This window comes from Indicator indicator, chromosome 15 (genome assembly GCF_027791375.1).
Source record: "Indicator indicator isolate 239-I01 chromosome 15, UM_Iind_1.1, whole genome shotgun sequence".
In the NCBI taxonomy this organism is placed as follows: Eukaryota; Metazoa; Chordata; class Aves; order Piciformes; family Indicatoridae; genus Indicator; species Indicator indicator.
In genome coordinates, this window is record NC_072024.1 from 20133410 (window position 1) to 20151717 (window position 18308).

Below are 18308 nucleotides of genomic sequence, written 5' to 3' on the forward strand. Positions count from 1 at the left end.
CACAGTTCACATCCCTGAAACACTGTCCTGTATTTATACACTATAAGTAACTGTAATAAGACTAACTTCAAAGGGAGAGACTACAAAAAAAGCCAGCTGATGAATGGTATTTATTTAATCCCCTCAAGACTTCCTAAAAGAAAAACCATGGACATGCTCTAAGTCTTGCCTTGGACATGAAGATTAAGAGCTAGAGGTCTCAAGTTCTTCACCAATTCTCAACATCAGAACAATGCTAGTGTCTGCTGTCTCAGCTAAAATAGGCCACAGGACAAGAGTGTTTCCTTTTTGAAAGAGTTTTGCCAACAGAGCTATGACAAAGCATTACTGACCTTGGTCAGGCACAGCCTTCTTTCCAGATTGGTATAGCCATTGCTGGATATGTTTTCTATGCATAGTGCTCGATCCTGACTGCTCTGTTTTGGAATGCCACCTATTGGTGACAGTTAATGTAATTCTTTTGTCAGAAGCAGAAGGCGGCTCAAGCTCTATAGTAATTTTTAATTTCTTAGAAAGTAAATTTAGAGCACAACTCATTATAGATCAATCTTTTTGAGAGTAGCTACACTTAAACACTTCCTCTAGAAAAACAGATGTGGGATGTCACAAATAGCAACTTCTTGCCCTAAACAAGTCTTCTCTACTATAGAACTAAAAGGGTTCTGTTAAAAAGGTGGATGGCTAGAAATGGAAGCAAAGGCAACATCTCTTTTAATCTATGGAGATTATGACAAACCAAAAGCATTTGGGACAGCACATCAGAAATGAATTGACCATTTTTGTGTTCCTTTGTCATCCTCACAAACAGAAGTTACAACAACCTGGAAAAAAATGTAAGTGAAGAAACACTTTACAGCTCTCAAGAACTCCCTTGGGGGAAGCAATAACAATTACTAAGCTACAAATGTTTGGTGGCACTGCACGTTTAAACTAAAGCAAACTAAAAGAAACCCAGATTCAAAGCTAGCACCTATCTGAATATGACTATTGCCCTAAGGACAGATAATCACTAAACTACAATTGCTTACTTGAACTCTCATCAGGCAATTTCTTTCCAAGGAGCAGCTTGGTCATATTGACCAAACATTTATTGGTCCACCTGCTTTGAAAAGCACACTACATGACTGACACAATCTTAAAAACTCTCTAGGTATCTAATTTTCTTCCTTTTTCTCCCCCCCCCCCCCCCCCCCATTCCAGGATACTTTGAGGCACACAAAACCATGCAGGCTACATCATTAGTCTATTATTTCCTGCTTGTCTCTCTGTGCATTGACTTTTCTCAAAATGAAACGAGTCCCCACCAGAGAAGGCAAAGGAGGAGAATGCGCAACAGAGGATTGAGGAGCTCCTCAGCAGGGCAAAGGTCCCCACAACAGCCAAGCATTAAGCCTCCAGCTCCTGTGGCTGCAGTACCCAGCATACCTCTTATTAACACTGATGATAGCGTTATGGGAGTATTTGAGTCCCTCATAGGTTTGGGGGGACAGGAATCTAGTTACAGCGTCTTACCAGGTAAGAATACAGCCCCTCTGCTACTCGGAGTGGGTCAATATTTCTTTTGATTTCAAATGAAACATGTAAACTCACAAAAGCTTTATTTTAGTTCTACTTGCAACACACACTGAAATAAAACTCAGTTACCTGTTAGCTAACCCACTTTTGCCACCTTTTATTAGAATTTTGTGGTTAGCATATGAAGCTTGTAAATTGTCTAAGATGAAGTCTTACAGAGAACTCCACTTTGCCAGGTAGCAGTAATATTTTCTGCATTTTGGGGGGGGGGGGGGGATTTTTATTTCATCTTAACCAATACAATTTTTGGTTGGGATATTTTCATAACTTCAAATGTGTAGCAAGTTAATGCCATCTGGAAGACTTTCTTGCCCGATATATCTCCTAAGTCAATGCACTTTTCTCTGAGGCTCTAACACGAATAATACCAGTGCTACTTAAAACTGGTTTAAGTTCTACTTTTGTTGTTGTTGCATTTTTTAAAAACATGAAGCTATGTCTACGTGCAATATTGTGGGAATAATTCTCTACTTCGTAACTAAATTAATAACATGGTAACAGCTGCAGTGTGAAACTTACCTTACAAACATGAACTTTATGATGGAAAAAACTAAGCTAAGAGAAAATCCACTCACTCAACACCAGATCACTCTTATGTGCCATCTACACTGAGAACCTGGAATACTTACCTAAGAAGTTCAATAGCATGATTTACATAAAACTTGACATTTTGGTGATCTGAAGGTTCTCACATTGTAACATTAATATGCATTTTGTAGTGTTTGAAGGAGAAATAGCGAAGAGGATTTGATTTCTTCAGAAACAAACAAAAAGCATAATTTATTTGATCCCTCCTGAAACCTGCCATGGTAATTGTAACAGGCCTCTCTACAATCTGCTCAAAGATGCAAGACTAGGCAGAGATTGAGAACCAACAGTTTTTGGGTGTCTCCTTGGTGCACTTAAGGGAGAAAGAACTCTTCTCTAGAATGCTTGTGATTTTACATTCAATGTCACAAATGGGAAATTAAGATTCAAAACGTGTCTAAAAATAGGCATCCGTTCTGAAGAGAAGAAATTCTGATTATTACTCTCAGGATTATCCAATTTTGAAACTCCAATTATTAACCAACTGAAAAACACTGAGATGTTAAAACACATCATTTCTTTTCACAGAAAGTTCAAAGGTTGGAATTGCGAGGAACCAATACAGGGTCCTGTCCACTCAATAGCTAATAAATACAAAGGCAAAGATACTTCCAGGCCAGCACCAAGACAAAAATCACACACTGAGTAAAATCATCCTATGCTATATTTTGAATGCTATTAAAAAAAAAAAAAGAGAATATCCTGATTGCCATTGTCCTACATAAAAGGATTATAATCTATTTTTATAAGCAAAAAGTAAAACTTTTCAGTCTGTCACACAAAAGATACGATCACTAGCTTAATAGGTCTCAACTTAAATGGCAAAATACATTTTAGTCACAAATTCTGTTGGTTGTGAGTCCTTATTTTCAGAAAGGCTGAATCATTTAAAAACATTTGATTTGAAGTAAGAGGTTTGAGTGGGGAAACTAGAAAGAACTCTTGACTACAGCATTTCTAGTGTGTACCACAACATTACTCTTATAATACACATTATTAATGTCAAACCTTTAATTTAAAAATATTTTTTAAATGAAACAGAGGAAAATGCCACATAAATCGCATCAATGTAAGATATTCCAGCCTCCCTGTCAGACACCATCAGTCATGCTGAAATAATGCCTAGTTCTCCCCCTCCCTGCCCCCCTTGTTTCTTTTCTATCTGGACTCACATCCAAAAGCTGAGCTAAAGCCACTGAACTAATTTTATTTGGAACTCCATGCTGAATTTACACCATATTTCCAAAGGTTAAAAGTGCTGTGCTCTTCTGCCAAAGACTTCAACCACAAGGTATTTTTTTTTTAGTCTAGCTTTTAAAGTTCAAAATTTTTTCAAGTTAATGTCAGATTTGGAAAGAACAGATCCCGTTAAATAATAGAACACCATTATTAATAATTATTAATAACGATTGATAAGATAATTAACAACAGAAGCAGCTTAATTTTCCTTCTTCCAGCTACTTATTTTACTGTTAGTACCCAAAAAACCCTATTTGCAGATATCATATGCAAGATGAAAACTAATGCAGCTAAGTAGAAGTTAAACAGTATCTAGACAGATCTCCTTCCCCCATACATAAAATCACAGGGGACCATTTAAAAGAAATCAAACAGATCACCACAACAGTTTTCAGACATCTGTCCATCGCAGACTGCCCATTAAGCAGTGCAGAATCGGAGGTATGCTATTTCTAATCTCTCTTAAACCTCACTTCTTCCTGCTTGTATCACCATATTGAAGCTAAGGAGCATCTCAGAACAGTCCTTACTCTGTTTCAGAGGGGTTGTTTATTCCAGAGTGCAAAGAGCAGTTCTGCAATGCAATGAAAGGTTACCTCTTTGCCTTTGAGTGTACACGGTTATCCTTTCTTTTTAAGTAACTCTCATGTATGTAGAAAATGAGATAATTTGTTAAAGAATCTGCAGAAGCCAAGGCCTGATAATCCATGTTTTCATGCTTAATCAGACTAAATTTGTACCAAGTTCAGATTCAGCCCGTAACTAAAACAAAATAGAGAATTTAAGGAAGCACACAAGAATTTCCATCTCAAGCCAGGTATGTTCCTCTGGAACAGCTGGCATTTTATTGTTTAATATGAGAAAGTGTAGTGTTCTTTTTGTGTTTCCTTTGGAGATTATTTAAAAGAAATATTCTGGTTTTTATGTGCTTGCCAGAAAGCCACAAGTCAGAATCCATCTGGATTACCAATACCTGGGTAGAATGACAAGAGACTGACAGCCAGCTAACACTTTGGTGTGTGCTAACTCATCTCCTCCTTCAGTTAACATGGCTTGAGTTGATTAGAGCACAACTTTATGTGGCTGAAATGATGCAGAGAGATCCTGGAACTTTGAAAAAAAACAAAATGCAACTGTTAAAAAAGATTAATTTTTCCTCTTTTCCATTTTAAGAGTCACTTAAATCAAAACAGTACTTTTCAAAATATAAAGAGTGTAGAGTACCATCCAGACAGGATGATCTTAATGATTAATATTAATTGTAGATAACAGGTTTGTAGCCAAGAGTCATTAAAAAGAAGGACAAAGAATATCCTTGTTATGAAGATGGGAGTAAGACTGCCTTAAAGGACTTGGCAAACTGCCTGATTTTGAGTCAGATATTTATTCCAGAGATGTTTCAAACCAAATATTTACTATATGGATATTTAGAGACTATCCTGAATATTATTCCCTTTAAAATTGAACAACTAAGAACGGCCCAGGGTGGGGTATGGGAAAAACAAACCCTTCAAACAATGCCTCCAAAGACAATATAGCACAAATTAAATCCTCCTGAATGCAAATTCAGTTGAAGTAAGCTTTTTCCACTGTATTAGACAGTCTTCATCTGAAGCAGGAAGACAAACCAAATGGGAAAGCGGGGATTTTTTGTTTGTTTTAAATTTATAAGCAGGAAAGTACGAAGTTACTTGTAACAAATGCTTCAGCAATGCATTTTTACATTAATTAGAAAGAGGAAGGTGTGTAGGGGAGCACAGATTCTCACTAGATTCAGAGGTTTGCTCAAAAAAGGGAAAAGAATCTCAACCTTGGCTTCCCTTCTCTCAAAAGACCAAAAAAAAAATGCATCATGGTAAAGTGCAATGTTTATCCTGGAGTCTGGATCAGACCTGCCCAGGGAAACTTTTGTTAAGGTAGGATCCATGACTGGAAGGAAAGCGACAGTTGGAATAGCGTCCCAAACAACTTGCCTACTGAATATCCAAGTATAGCTTACAAAATAAATCTCTTCTGCATTTCTTGCTGAAAATTTTTGTAGACTCATGTCCAGAAACTTTGGAGACAAGGTATTTATTAGCACAGGTTGTTCAAGCTTGCTACTTCTCTAGCAAAGAGGGTTTTTTCCCAATAAAACAAGTTACAGGGAAGGGGAGATGTTTGCCATCTCAGCAGCCATTACAGAATGGATTTTACTCCCATCAAGTCCATGAACAGTTGCTATGAAATGAATGTTGTTATCCTCCCAATTCCAGAGAACCTTAATAAAACTTTCTCATTTAATGTGCAAGACATTAGAAAAGACACCTAATGCACAAAAGAGAAACAGAAGGGTGTCTGGAAAAATATTCTCAAGCTCTGCATGATTTCTTTACGTGCTACAGAGACCTTTTGCTTCTTTCTCAGCTGCATCTAGGCACAGCTTTGACTGAAATCTGTGATTTCTGGTTTCCATTTCTAAGGATGTAGAGGAAAGAGGAGATGCCATGCAGAAGACCCTCAGAAACTCACCATCTAGATTATATTTCCCCATTTGAGGAATATCTCTGAACTTGAATAATTCAAGAGCTTTTCCCAAAGATAAAGCTGGTGACAGTCCTCATCAGCTGACTAGGAAGAGGAGAAATGAGCTATTCTGACAGCTGCATGAAACACAGGGAACAGACATCTAGAGGGACAGAGAACCTACAGGCAGGTAACAGCTATGTACACATTAACTGCGGACCTCCCCCTCAACTGCCTGCACAGCTGAAAGGTCAAGAACTAAACAGCGATCACAGACTATGGATAAGCTCAAGAAAAAATTCCTCTGAAAAAACAAGGAATAAGGATAAGATAGTTCAAACAGCATGTATTTTACAGATTTTCAAAAGGAAAATAAAATAGTAGTGCGTCTTTCCAAAGCCTTAAATAAACACTGTTTGATTTATTTCAGTTTAAGTTCTTTAACTCCATTTCTCTGTTTTCTTTTCTTAGGGAAGATGGGGCACTGCACAGCTAATGGGATGATTATGTATGATAAAGCAGTCTGGTCTCCCAAGCCATGCGTTACCTGTCTCTGTTCAAAAGGAGAAGTGATATGTGATACAACCATGTGCCACACTCTGAAATGTCCCAAAACCATTATACCTGCAGGAGAATGCTGCCCAGTCTGCTCTGATACTGGTACAGTACACCATAATACCTCTAATGCTTTAAAAATATCTCCTGCAAAAGCTAGCCTAAAGACATTTAGTGACATCAAGTATTACAAGATACACACTATGCTCTTACAGAGAAAACAAGTTCTGAATTACAAGATAAGAGCAGGTCTTGATAATTTCTACCCAAGCTGAATTAAGTTTCTTGGAGTACACTGGCTGATGGATGAGTTTGATACAGTATTTCAAGAAAAGATGTTATGTATGGAATAGTAGAGATAATCACATTCATTTTTTCCCCACTTCTGCTTCTTTCCAACTACCTTTACAAAATTTTGGTAAATGTATGAAGAACAAATGTATGGTTACATTCCATATCCCACTTCCATTTACAAAGGATCAACCAATAACTACCAGCTGTTATTAATGGATTAGACATATCTAACAAACATATAGTTTACAGACTGGCAAACCTTTGTTAGTATAAAAGCCATGTAGCTATTTTGTGTAAATCAAGAGAAGAAGGGCAACTCACAAGAGGAACACCAGAACAACAATCTTGCTGCTTCTCCATAAAAAATGTGAGATCACTATCTTAAAAAAAGAAAAGGAATGGAGGAGATAAAGATGACCTGTGCTTTCCTTCCCCCACTCCTAACACCCTAAGTCTGCAAAGTACTGAACTGAACTTCCTCTTAGTATAAAAACATAATTTAGCCTTCTCTGTGTGTACAGAAATGCATGGAGTAAAGACATCACAGAAATTCACTGTAGTGCTAGAAGTCAGGATGATTGAAATAATCACACTCCCTCTGATTTGATTTGTGTTTCTATGCTAGTGATAGAGTTATGACATTTCCCAGGTGAACTCCCTACCTACAGCCATCTCTACGCCTGGCAATCCTTTGCACGGCAAAACAGAACTTAGCCTGCGTGAATGCTATTCAAAATACCTTCCTTCCACTCCCAGACACATTCTTTTTCCTCTTTAGACATGTCTATCAACACAAAAAGAAAGCTCATGAGATGTATATTTATTTTTTCCCCTCTTTTTTTCTGGAGGTGCAATGAATCAACACATATGCAAACTGTCCTGTATGTTTGGCTCAATCATTTTGCAGCCATAGTATATCTCCTTGGTCAAGCCGCAATTTAAGACCATATTTTCATTCTTTCAAACCATATTCTAAGGGCAATACTATTCTTCTGTAGTTACAATATTTTACTATATGAGTGGAACAATAGTTGCTAAAACTTTAGTTTCATATCCTGTTATTTAGACAGCTTTTTTTTTTTTGTTGCTCTCATTGCCTCTGCTTAGCCTCCACTTTGGATTCAAGCATTATTCCACTGGATGACGTAAGTGAGTTTTCTGGTGATTCTCCAGAATCCAATGTCCTCGACAACACCAATGTCTTGTCATCAGCACATACTCAAACTGAAAAAGATGAACTGCTTAAAGATGAACTGCTTGAAGCAGAAGTTGTAGAGATTAAAGAGAAAGAGAGTCATAAGAAGGATGAAAAGAAAAGAAAAAGGAAAGGGAAAAAGAATCGACAGAAGCATAAAGCTTACCACAGAGAAAAGAAGCCTATCACAAAGAACAGAGCAGCAGAAGAAGAAATCCAAGATGAAAGTGATGAAGATGACGGCCCTTTCAGAATGCCATCTCACTTCCCAATTCCTGTTCCACCCATAGAACCTCCTCCTTTGCCATCTGGATGCTCCACCTCAGACAGCACAGTAAGCTGTATTAATGCCAAACTGACACAAATACCGCCAATCTCAGATCTAGATCTAACAAGCCTAGACCTTACAGGTAAAGAATGGGTTCACATTGCAGGGTTTTTCTCATGAAGTAGCATTATCCCTTCTCCTATGCAGTCAACAGTAATGTTAATACTTTGTCATTGCTTGTCATAGAACTGTATTGGAATGAATTTTACAGCTATGCCTCTAAACCAAATAAAAAATGTTAGATCTGCTTCCTAGTGTTTAAATACTGATATGAATATATCTACGCATGACTACAGTACATAATACAACTATTTTTGTAATATATTTTCATGCACAATACAGATGCTTTCTGTAATGCATAACTCCAACTATATTCTTCAATTCTGTCCTAGGAAATAGTATCACCACTATCTCAGATGAAGCATTCAATGGGATACCTAATTTGGAATGGATTGATCTGAGTAAAAATAATATTACCTCTCCTGGCATAGGTCCACAAGCATTCAAAGTAAGAAAGCTGAAATTTTCTAATTTTCTACTGTCCTATGACTAATTATTGCTTAAAGTTTTTCCTGCTTTTTGGTCTAAGAATCTGTCTACATCTAGCTCATACCTGGGACTAAGCTATAGCAGTTGCTCTATCACCCAACCACCTCTCCTCAGCAGAGAAGAGGAACTAGGAAAAGGGGAGAAGACCCATGGGTTCAAGTGAAAATGGATTTAATGAAACTGCCAAACTAATACCAATATCAACATATAGTATATAAAGTTATACTCAGCCCAGCAAAGGTACAGTGGTCACACTAAATGGGAAGGCAGTCCTTGGGAGGAAGAGAAGGAAGAGAAGCAAGGTCAAGATGAGCCAGAGTAGGAACCCAAGAAGGAAGCTCCCTGTTCTCAGCAAGCTTTCCCCTTTATACTTAAAGTTATGTTCATTGTCAGGGATCCACCTGTAGCCAGCTGGGATGAGCTGCCCTGGCTGGCTCCAAACTCCAAAATGACTTCAAAATCCAGCCTGCAGCCAATGGCTGGCCAGGGATTCTGTCCTAGCAAAAGGAGGACAGAATCTAAAGCAGCCTGCCCCTATTCTGAGTAACCATTGTATAATTACAATACACTGAAGCCTGGCTATTTCAACAAATCTCAATTACCACAAATATCTAGAGGTTTGTTATTGACATTTGCTAAGTATTAAATGGTAAGCAAAAAGAGAGAGACAACTTTCTGATATTTCACCAGCTGAGATTTCAGAACTGAAGGGTGCACATTCTGTGAACATCAGCTGGCATACTCAGGCTCAACATTCATAAATTTAATGCATCATCTTTCTCACTACATGAGCTCTGTAAAGCTTATGCTCTTGGATTCCCCAAAAGACCTGCCTTTGCCAGGCCTTCAATAAAAATCCACTTCAGAGCAGTTCATGTAATCAGCTGTATGCTTACTGATGACTGTCTTTAACGAGACACTTGCAAGCATTGCTACTGCTACTAAAAGAAGAGATTGCTCATAAAATAGTCCAAGAATCTTTCTGTACTAAGTCTTTTTTTTGCAAGGGGCATTACATGGTAACAGGCTGTTCAAGTCCCTCTGCATACTACTTTCTCATGCAGCAAGTACACACAGGCAATATGAATACAAAAAGCATATGAACAACTAACCAAATTACCACAGTGTGTTTTAAATTTTGTTTCCTGCCACGTGCAGTTTTCTTGTATACCATCTCCCTGCATGTAACACGAACAGCTGTGACTGATTTCAAAGTACTTCAGTTCCTACAACTCCTCTGAAACCAAAGTGCATGGAAAAGACAGACCAGAAAGGTATCTCAACCATGAAATAAATTTTGGTGAGGCTTACAGCACAGCAGGCAGTTGAGACAATACTGGAGGAAAGAAGGCTTCAGTGGATCCACTGTTTTAAGAAATGCTGACTACTGCATGATTACTGAGGTGCATTTATCAAAATTAAGCTATGATGATTTTTCAGACCAATTTTTTTTAAGATGGTGAAGCCACAAAAATCTTAAGCCACTGAAAAAGTTGTTGTTTTTATGCTTGAGTAAAGTAAATTTGTTGAGCTACAGAAAACCATCACTTCGTTCACACATGAAGAGTATAAATGCAATCTATAAAGGTGTGTGCTTTGAACTCCTAAATACTGCAGCAGTGTGGTAGGGCAATACCTACATGACTCAAGGACAGCAGTAGTAACAAAAATATTCATGACTGGATAGCTGCAGGGTGGTCATGTGGAAAGTTGATGTGCTCAGTCAAGCTCTTTGTGGTACACATAACATTAACTGGCATCTCTGTCAATATTTAGCATAAAGAAATGGATTCATTAGACTGACAAACCTGCTTTGCAATTCAAAACACTGAATACTAGTGTACTGCTGCTGAAAATCTTCAAAGCCTTTGTGTTTAAGAAAATGTTACCCTGTGTGACCTACTCCAGGTGATCCTGCTCTGGCAGGGGGCTTAGACTAGATGATCATCCAAGGTCCCTTCTAACCCCTAACATTCTATGATAAACACTGTATGTTTAATCATATATTTAACACCTTTATAACCTTTCTCTTCTTCTTCCCTATGATTAAGCTCCTGAAAAAGCTAAAACGTTTGTATTTGGATGGGAACATGCTGGCACATATTCCCTCTGGACTGCCATCAGCTTTGGAGGAAATAAAAATAAATGACAACCACCTTCATGCCATTGATGAAGATGGCTTACAAGGTATTTAGAAAACCAATACTGATCATATGAAAAGATGAAAATCAATTTGAAAAGCAGAATGTTCAGTTAAACGCAGCTGGTTTGATATAATCAGAAAAAATAACTGCTAGCTTATAAATGCTACGTTTTCAAAAGGCAACAAAACCTGAAAGATTTGTATGACAAATTTTAAAGTTACTTTTCCCCTTATGTAATTGCTACTCTGCCAAAGTTTATATTTAAGGTGACTAAGGAGAGGTGGATTTGAAATATGTTGAAGATACCTACTCTTCCAACTCATATCCTGATTACTTTGTGTGGTGAAATGATATTAATTATTTTTTAAATTGCATAAAAGTGAACAGAATTTGATGTATGTGAAAAATCAGATAGAACGTAGTGGGAGTTTAAAGTAGAACATAGTTAACCATGATCATTTTAAGCCAAGCTAAATGTAAAAGGAGAGAAAAATTTAAAGATAATAATTTGACTTTTTTGCTACCTTGCCTCTCCTGCCATATGGGTCCCCATTGAAACTGGATCAGTTTGGTGATACAACTCACTATGCAGTGAAATAAGTGCTTGTTTAAGATAAAGAAAACTGAGGCCAAGGGCTGCTTTAAGTATAAAATGATCAGACTGCACTGATAGGAGGAGCTATACCAAGCTTCTGTAAAGAGAAAAAATTATTTGGATTATTTGTGAACTAGGAAATTATTATGAAATACTTATTTCCTGCTCACATGCACTGATCCACACTGGTTTCTTCTGTGACCTGCATTGGGAGGGCTGATGAGAAGGAACAGTGTAATCTCAACACAGTATAGTAAGTAGGTGGTTGACAAGGCAGGGGAAGACATGAGCCCAACGTAGAGCAACACGAACCTGTTACCAATTAAGTAACTGGAGACCCATGGACATCACTGGGCAAATGTGCAGAGGTCGACACAGAGTACTCCAAACATCATCTGCACATAACCATGAGGTAATAAGGCCCAAAGGATAGCACAAGTCTTACAGCTGCCTTCTTTTTCACTCTAAGAGGGAGTGAAAGCTCTAAATTCTATGAAATAAATCTCTGATCAATATTTCAAGTTGTACAAACTAATAAACACTCAAATTCTATGACTATGAGATAACAAATGAACATCCTTTCACTGCAATTCTTCATTCCGTGAACCAAACCGAGGAATGTTTAAGATAATAGTTAACTATTAAGTATGCATTTTTAACAAGATATGAGCAGGCATTAACTAACAGAAATTCCATCTTTTTCTCCCTAGGTTTAAAGAACTTGGTCACCCTGGAATTAGAAGGAAATAAACTCAGTGAAGCAAATGTCAGTCCTTTGGCCTTCTACCCTTTGAAAAGTCTCTCTTATTTGAGACTGGGAAGAAATAAGTTTAGAATTATCCCACAAGGTCTTCCTGTCACTCTTGAGGTAAAAAAAACAAAACAAAACAATAACCAACAAACAATCAATCAAAAAGTAAAAAACAAAGAACAACCAACCAAACACCAGACAAAAAAAAGCTTCATTTTCCCAGACATCGCCATCTTTCTTTTTTTTCTTCATTTACTGCCTTATTACTATCAGGTAGAATTAAATTTCAACTGATTTTTTTGTTCCTAAATAATTATTTCTAGAAATTGACTAATACACCAACTCCATCCCAAAAGGTATCTTTTCAGTCTGTACCTATCTAGTGCTGTCTCTCAAAATAGGGCAGCCTGCAACTTCTGTGGGTTCAGTTACACATCATTCACACAACACTCCTAACAAATAATGTCTTAGAGCACAAAAACATTGTGAACTTTGGGTTACCACAGAGTGAAGTTCAAAAGACAGCAACAAGAACAATAAGATCTAGAAAACTTGTAAGAGAAGATTAAAGGACAAAGATTGTCTGGTGTGAAAGACAGAGAAATACTTTTTTGACGCCTACATCTAACCATTCTCTTCCCTTTTTTTGGCCCTGTCTCAATTTCTCTGGTTTTCCAAACCTTTGCTGAAATCCACCTCATTTGAGGTGGATTTGACTTCAGCTTGAAGGGGAAGTTTATTTCTTTTCCCTGAAAAGTTTTCTCATTACTTGATTTTTAATCAAGGAATTTCTTCTTTTCATAGTTTCCCATGTGAATGTGGTTTGTTGCAATGGTTTGTTTGTGGTTTTTTGTTTTTGTTTTTTTTCCAGGGATGCTATCTAGAAGGTATTTTCTTCCTCCTTTATAAATCTGCCTAGTTCCATTATCTGCTTACCTCAATCTTCAAAAATATTTCATGCTATCTATTACTTCCACCATCTTTCTTCATTCTATCTTTCCTTTTGCTCTTTCTCATTATGGTGTACTTGTATTTATTTCTTTTTAAGCTCAAGGTCTTCCATAATCTGAAATGCAAGGAAGGAAAAAACAAACAAACCAAACCAAAACCAACAAACAAAAAAATCTAGCAAACCCAGCTGTATCTTTTCTGCAACATTAGCTTCTTCTACAGCTCCTGCCTGCAACCTTACTTCAGCCTAAAGTTTTCCACTACCCATTCACTCATGTTATGTTTTTTCTTTTTTTCACTTCTTCCCTTCTTATTAGAATAAGGGACACCTGGCAAGTTTTTCTACACTTAGTATACTCTGGGAACATCTAATTTTAAACCAACACTTAATAAATTCACAATGACTTTCAGGCTACAAAGTCGCTTCCCAAAATAATTCAAGTAATCCCCTATGCCTGAAGGTGTTTAAAAGAGGCAGAGATTTGGGGCTAAGGGACATGCTTTAGTACCAGCTTTGGTAGAGTTAGATAATGGTTGGACTCTATGATCTTAAAGGTCTTTTCCAACCAAAATGATTCTACCTTTTTTCTCTTTTCCTAAAGCCTTCCTCTACAGGCTCTAAATTCTATTCCAGGTCCTACACATATTTTAGTCACTGCTCCATTCTTATTTCACGCTGTATTTATCCTACATTACAAGTCAGTTGTAACAGGATGCAGACTCACAACATTAAGCGTTGTAAAATTCCTACATATTTGAAAGTTTCAAAGCTCACAAGTACCCAGCAAAAATACTAAGAAAGCAAGATAATATTTTTCTCACTAATAGCTTTCCAAGACAAAAAAACACACCCACAACTTTTTGTCAGTCATCTTTCCCACATGATAGACTCCTGCACTGTATGTCTTTAAGCAAGACAAAAGGCACAATTCTTCTATCTGATCTTTCAAAAGCAGTTTGTACTCTCACAAATGGGAAAACAAAACAATTGCTTTGAATAATTGTGTTCCTGACAGTCACACTACAGCTACAAACTGACTCTGACTCAGATTCTTAAGTTAACAAATGGATCAGGTCATATAGAGGACAGTTGACAGCTACATTTTGAATTTGCAATGGGAACAAACAGCATATTTTGCTTTCACAGATTTTCTTTTCAAATGCACTTACAGGAATTATACCTGGAAAATAATCAAATTGAAGAAGTATCAGAAATTTGCTTTAACCATACAAGAAACATAAATGTCATTGTGCTAAAGCATAACAAGTTAGAAGAGCACAGAATAGCACCTTTGGCTTGGATAAACCAAGAGTAAGTACAAATAATTTAAAATGCAATTATTTTTCTCTGTCATTAATGAGTCAGATAATGAAATAAATATTTGGATTTCTTTACTCTCAACTTGAAATGGTAGTTATCTTAGGTTTGGTGGGTTTTCTTAGCTAATTTGTCTTAATTTCCTTTGTTTAAATTGCATAACCTAGAAAATATTTAGTCAGCTTTCAAACAAAAGGAACTTACACCTCAGATCTGTACCATTATAACACAAATATTTTTTTCTGTATGTTCAGTCACAAAATGAACATTAATTATCATCAGTATTCCATATAATTACATAATATATAACTTGGTATTAATATTTAAATATCTCACAGGTAATTGAAAAATAATGGAATATTGTCTTAGCCTTAATTTATTTTGGATTAAAAATTATAGAAGTAAATAAAATGAAGGGAAGATTGTGCAGCCACACTGAGTAAGAGTAATGGGGCCTATAGGATGGGGACTTTTCATCAGGGAGTGTGGTGATAGGATGAGGAGTAGCAGTTTTAAGTGAAAGAGGGTAGATTTAGATTAGCCATTACGAAGAAATTCTTCACTACAAGGGTGGGTAAGGCACTGGAACAGGTTGTCTGAAGAATTTGTGAAGACTCTGAGTCTGAAAGTGTTCAAGGACAGACTGGACGAAGCCTGGTCTAGCAGAAGCTGTCCTTACCCATGGCAGCAGGGTTGGAACTAGATGACCTTGAAAGTCCCTTCCAACTCCAACCACTCTCTGATTCTATACTGTAAGCAGAGTAAAAAATGGGAATGAAAAAAAAAAAACCACCAACAAAAGACACTACCTGCTTTTAATTTTTCTGGTAAATTATTTGCTCAGCCATGCAGGTACCTTGTCATAACCATCAGCTCCTGGCCCATTGGCTGAATTCTAGACTTGTAAACAGCTTCATTTGAAAAGAACAACATTCACTCCCAGCCTCCCTCTGGAAATAAAGCACACTAGAATGATTCTAAAGGAGCCATTCAGAAAACAATTCCACTTCAAATGCGGCTTAGAACAACATTTAGAAACTCCTGGCAATGGGATAACCACTGAAGTCCCAAGCTTCTTATATGTTTTCCCATGTAACTCGTTAACTGCAACTCAGCAATGCTTGTCCATTACAGATTAGTCCCTTGAGTTTCCCCATTCAACCTTTTCTCTGCACTCATTATTATTGGAGATTTTTTCCCATCAACAGAATCATTGGGCTTGATTGATAATTAATGATTTCAGTTCTTCTTATTCTGAGAGTAATTATGCATGACTATGTTCCAGAAAATGCACTCTGTTCCATTAACACAAACAAATTTCCCTTTGCATTCAGTTTCCAAGTAATCACATTAAGCACTATTTTGTCCAGAAAGCAGCATAAACAAGGCAGGATGCTACAATATTTCATCCCTTTGTTGCTTGTTTTTCTTTTCCTTCTTTAATGCAGGAACTTGGAATCAATTGACCTCTCTTTCAACAAGTTATACCATGTTCCCTCCTACCTGCCAAAATCTTTACTACATCTGGTACTTATAGGAAATCAGATTGAAAGAATTCCAGGATATGTGTTTGGTCACATGAAGCCAGGGTTGGAGTACCTCTACCTGTCCTTTAACAAACTCACTGATGATGGAATAGATCCAGTATCTTTTTTTGGAGCATATAACTCTCTGAGAGAGCTGTTTTTGGATCACAATGACTTAAAGTCTGTACCATTTGGAATTGATGAAATGAGAAAATTACGTTTCCTAAGACTGAACAATAATAAAATAAGGTAATTTCCATGCGCTCTGTTACATTAATGACAAATGTCACAAGGTATGCTTTAAGAACTTTTTACTGTTAAATAAATATTTTTGAAAGAATTCTGAAGGAGCAGCCAAATCCTGAACTTTCTACAGAAGTGTATCTGTGTACAATAGAAGAAAAGCTAGATTTCACTCCTCCTTTGAGTTCTTGAAAATGCTCACAAAGGTGCAGAGCACCAGCTCTCTCCAGGAAATCAATATGTAGTAGTGCTTGGGCCACTACAGTATGATAGGCACAGCAAAGTACCAGCTCTTTTTGTACTTTGGCCCCAGCCCAGACTGGTGACAGAGTAACTGAAAGGAGTCATAGGCTGCTGCTGACCACTTGAAGTGGCCTTTCCACAGGTTTCAGCCAGCCCCAGCTGTGAAGTCAGGCATGCTCTCTAGTTCCTCTTTTCTGTTTACTAAGCAAAAGAATGGTAAACAGAGGATATTAATGTGTGTTAGACGGAGTTTTCGTTCAGCAGCACATGGTAATACTTCCCTCAGGAAAACTATGATATCAGAAAACAATGCAAGGAGAGAATTTGTAAAAGAACGACTTGTAAAAATCCTCAATGAATAAATTATTGAGAAAATGTAATGTACTGATGAAGCGAACATTCCCAAATGACTAAATAGATACCATCTCTAAAATGAGTAGGAAGTTCTGAGTTATCCTGAGTAATTAACATACAATTCCTCTCACAATGTCACAGGACGGTCCCTCCAGAGCGCATCTGCAGGGCTCACATCAGTGATGATGATGCTCATGACAACAGTGAAGAGGAGGAAAACGAAGAGTCACGCTTGGAACACGTTCACCTTGAAAACAACTACATCAATACAAGGCAGCTCTCACCACATGCATTCTCATGCATAAGGTCCTACTGCAGTGTTATTCTTAAACCACAGAAGACCAAATAAACACCTAACTCTCACATTGCAACCCCCTCCCTCTAGAAACACAGGTTTATTTATTCTCTGTTACTAATAGATCTGCTTATTTCTGATCTAAACCCTTCTTACTAGTATGAATAAGATACAGTATATGATACACTGAAGTAAGATAGTAGTGTAATTTTTAAATATCATTTCATTATAAAAATATTAAATGTACATTTATGCACAAGATTATGCCCTAGGTTTTTATTTCTACTGACAGAAATTTTCCCTAAACACCACTGTGTCTCCACACACACCTCCACAGGATTGGGTTTTAGAAAAGGGCCACATGCTCTGGCAGGGGGGTTGGACCCAATGGTCTTTTGAGGTCCCTTCCAACCTCTGATCTATTGTGATAACCTCAGCTTGGTCCTGTTTCATTTGATTCAGTGAATTTTAAACACTTCAATGGATGACATCAACTTTTCAATATTATACAAATAAAAGTCCTTCAGCTGGGGACGTTCCAGTGCAAGCATCAAATTGTTTGCAAAAACAATTTTTTGGGGGGAAAATAAAAAAAGGAAATTTTTTTTTAAAAAATTGTTTGCTTTAGACAGGAGATCCTAAAAACTCACCAGATTCTGTGTTTGACTACAAGGAGCTAGAGGAAGGAACAATTGAGTTTTGTATATAATAAACTTTTAAGCAAAGTTTACTGAACTGTTTCAATCTTATTTTGTTTTTAAACTCAGTGAGTGATAGGTCCCATGAGTTACTTTACCAAGTTTTTATACTATATAGGATCAGGGTCATGTTGCCCATTTAGGGGACTGATAAGACTTTGTTAAAAGCATAAAATACTCAGTTACTGGTTCATTGAAAGCTTCTAGATAGTAAATGACCACTTCAGGGTGATAAAACAGTTTCAGCAATACCCTTGCAATGACTATCTCCTTAGGTATGCAGTAATGTTTACAAACAGTGCTCTGTTTCCCTAGAAAGGAGTTCAGTCTCTTGAAGAAGCCTTTTTAATATTCCACTTCAG

At 37.1% G+C, this 18308-nt stretch overlaps 2 protein-coding genes across 2 annotated transcripts in view; one reads left to right on the forward strand and one right to left on the reverse strand.

The window, feature by feature from the left end:
* The window catches only part of CENPP (centromere protein P), a 138464-nt gene that overhangs the window by 32212 nt on the left and 87944 nt on the right, over positions 1 to 18308 (reverse strand). The gene's annotated exons all lie outside the window — the stretch shown is intronic.
* ECM2 (extracellular matrix protein 2) lies at positions 1224 to 17302 on the forward strand. Its single transcript, XM_054387402.1, has 9 exons — positions 1224 to 1515; positions 6379 to 6567; positions 7864 to 8361; positions 8672 to 8787; positions 10880 to 11015; positions 12278 to 12435; positions 14442 to 14581; positions 16036 to 16362; positions 17095 to 17302. The coding sequence occupies exons 1-9, from the start codon at positions 1224 to 1226 to the stop codon at positions 17300 to 17302; spliced, it is 2064 nt and encodes a 687-aa protein (XP_054243377.1).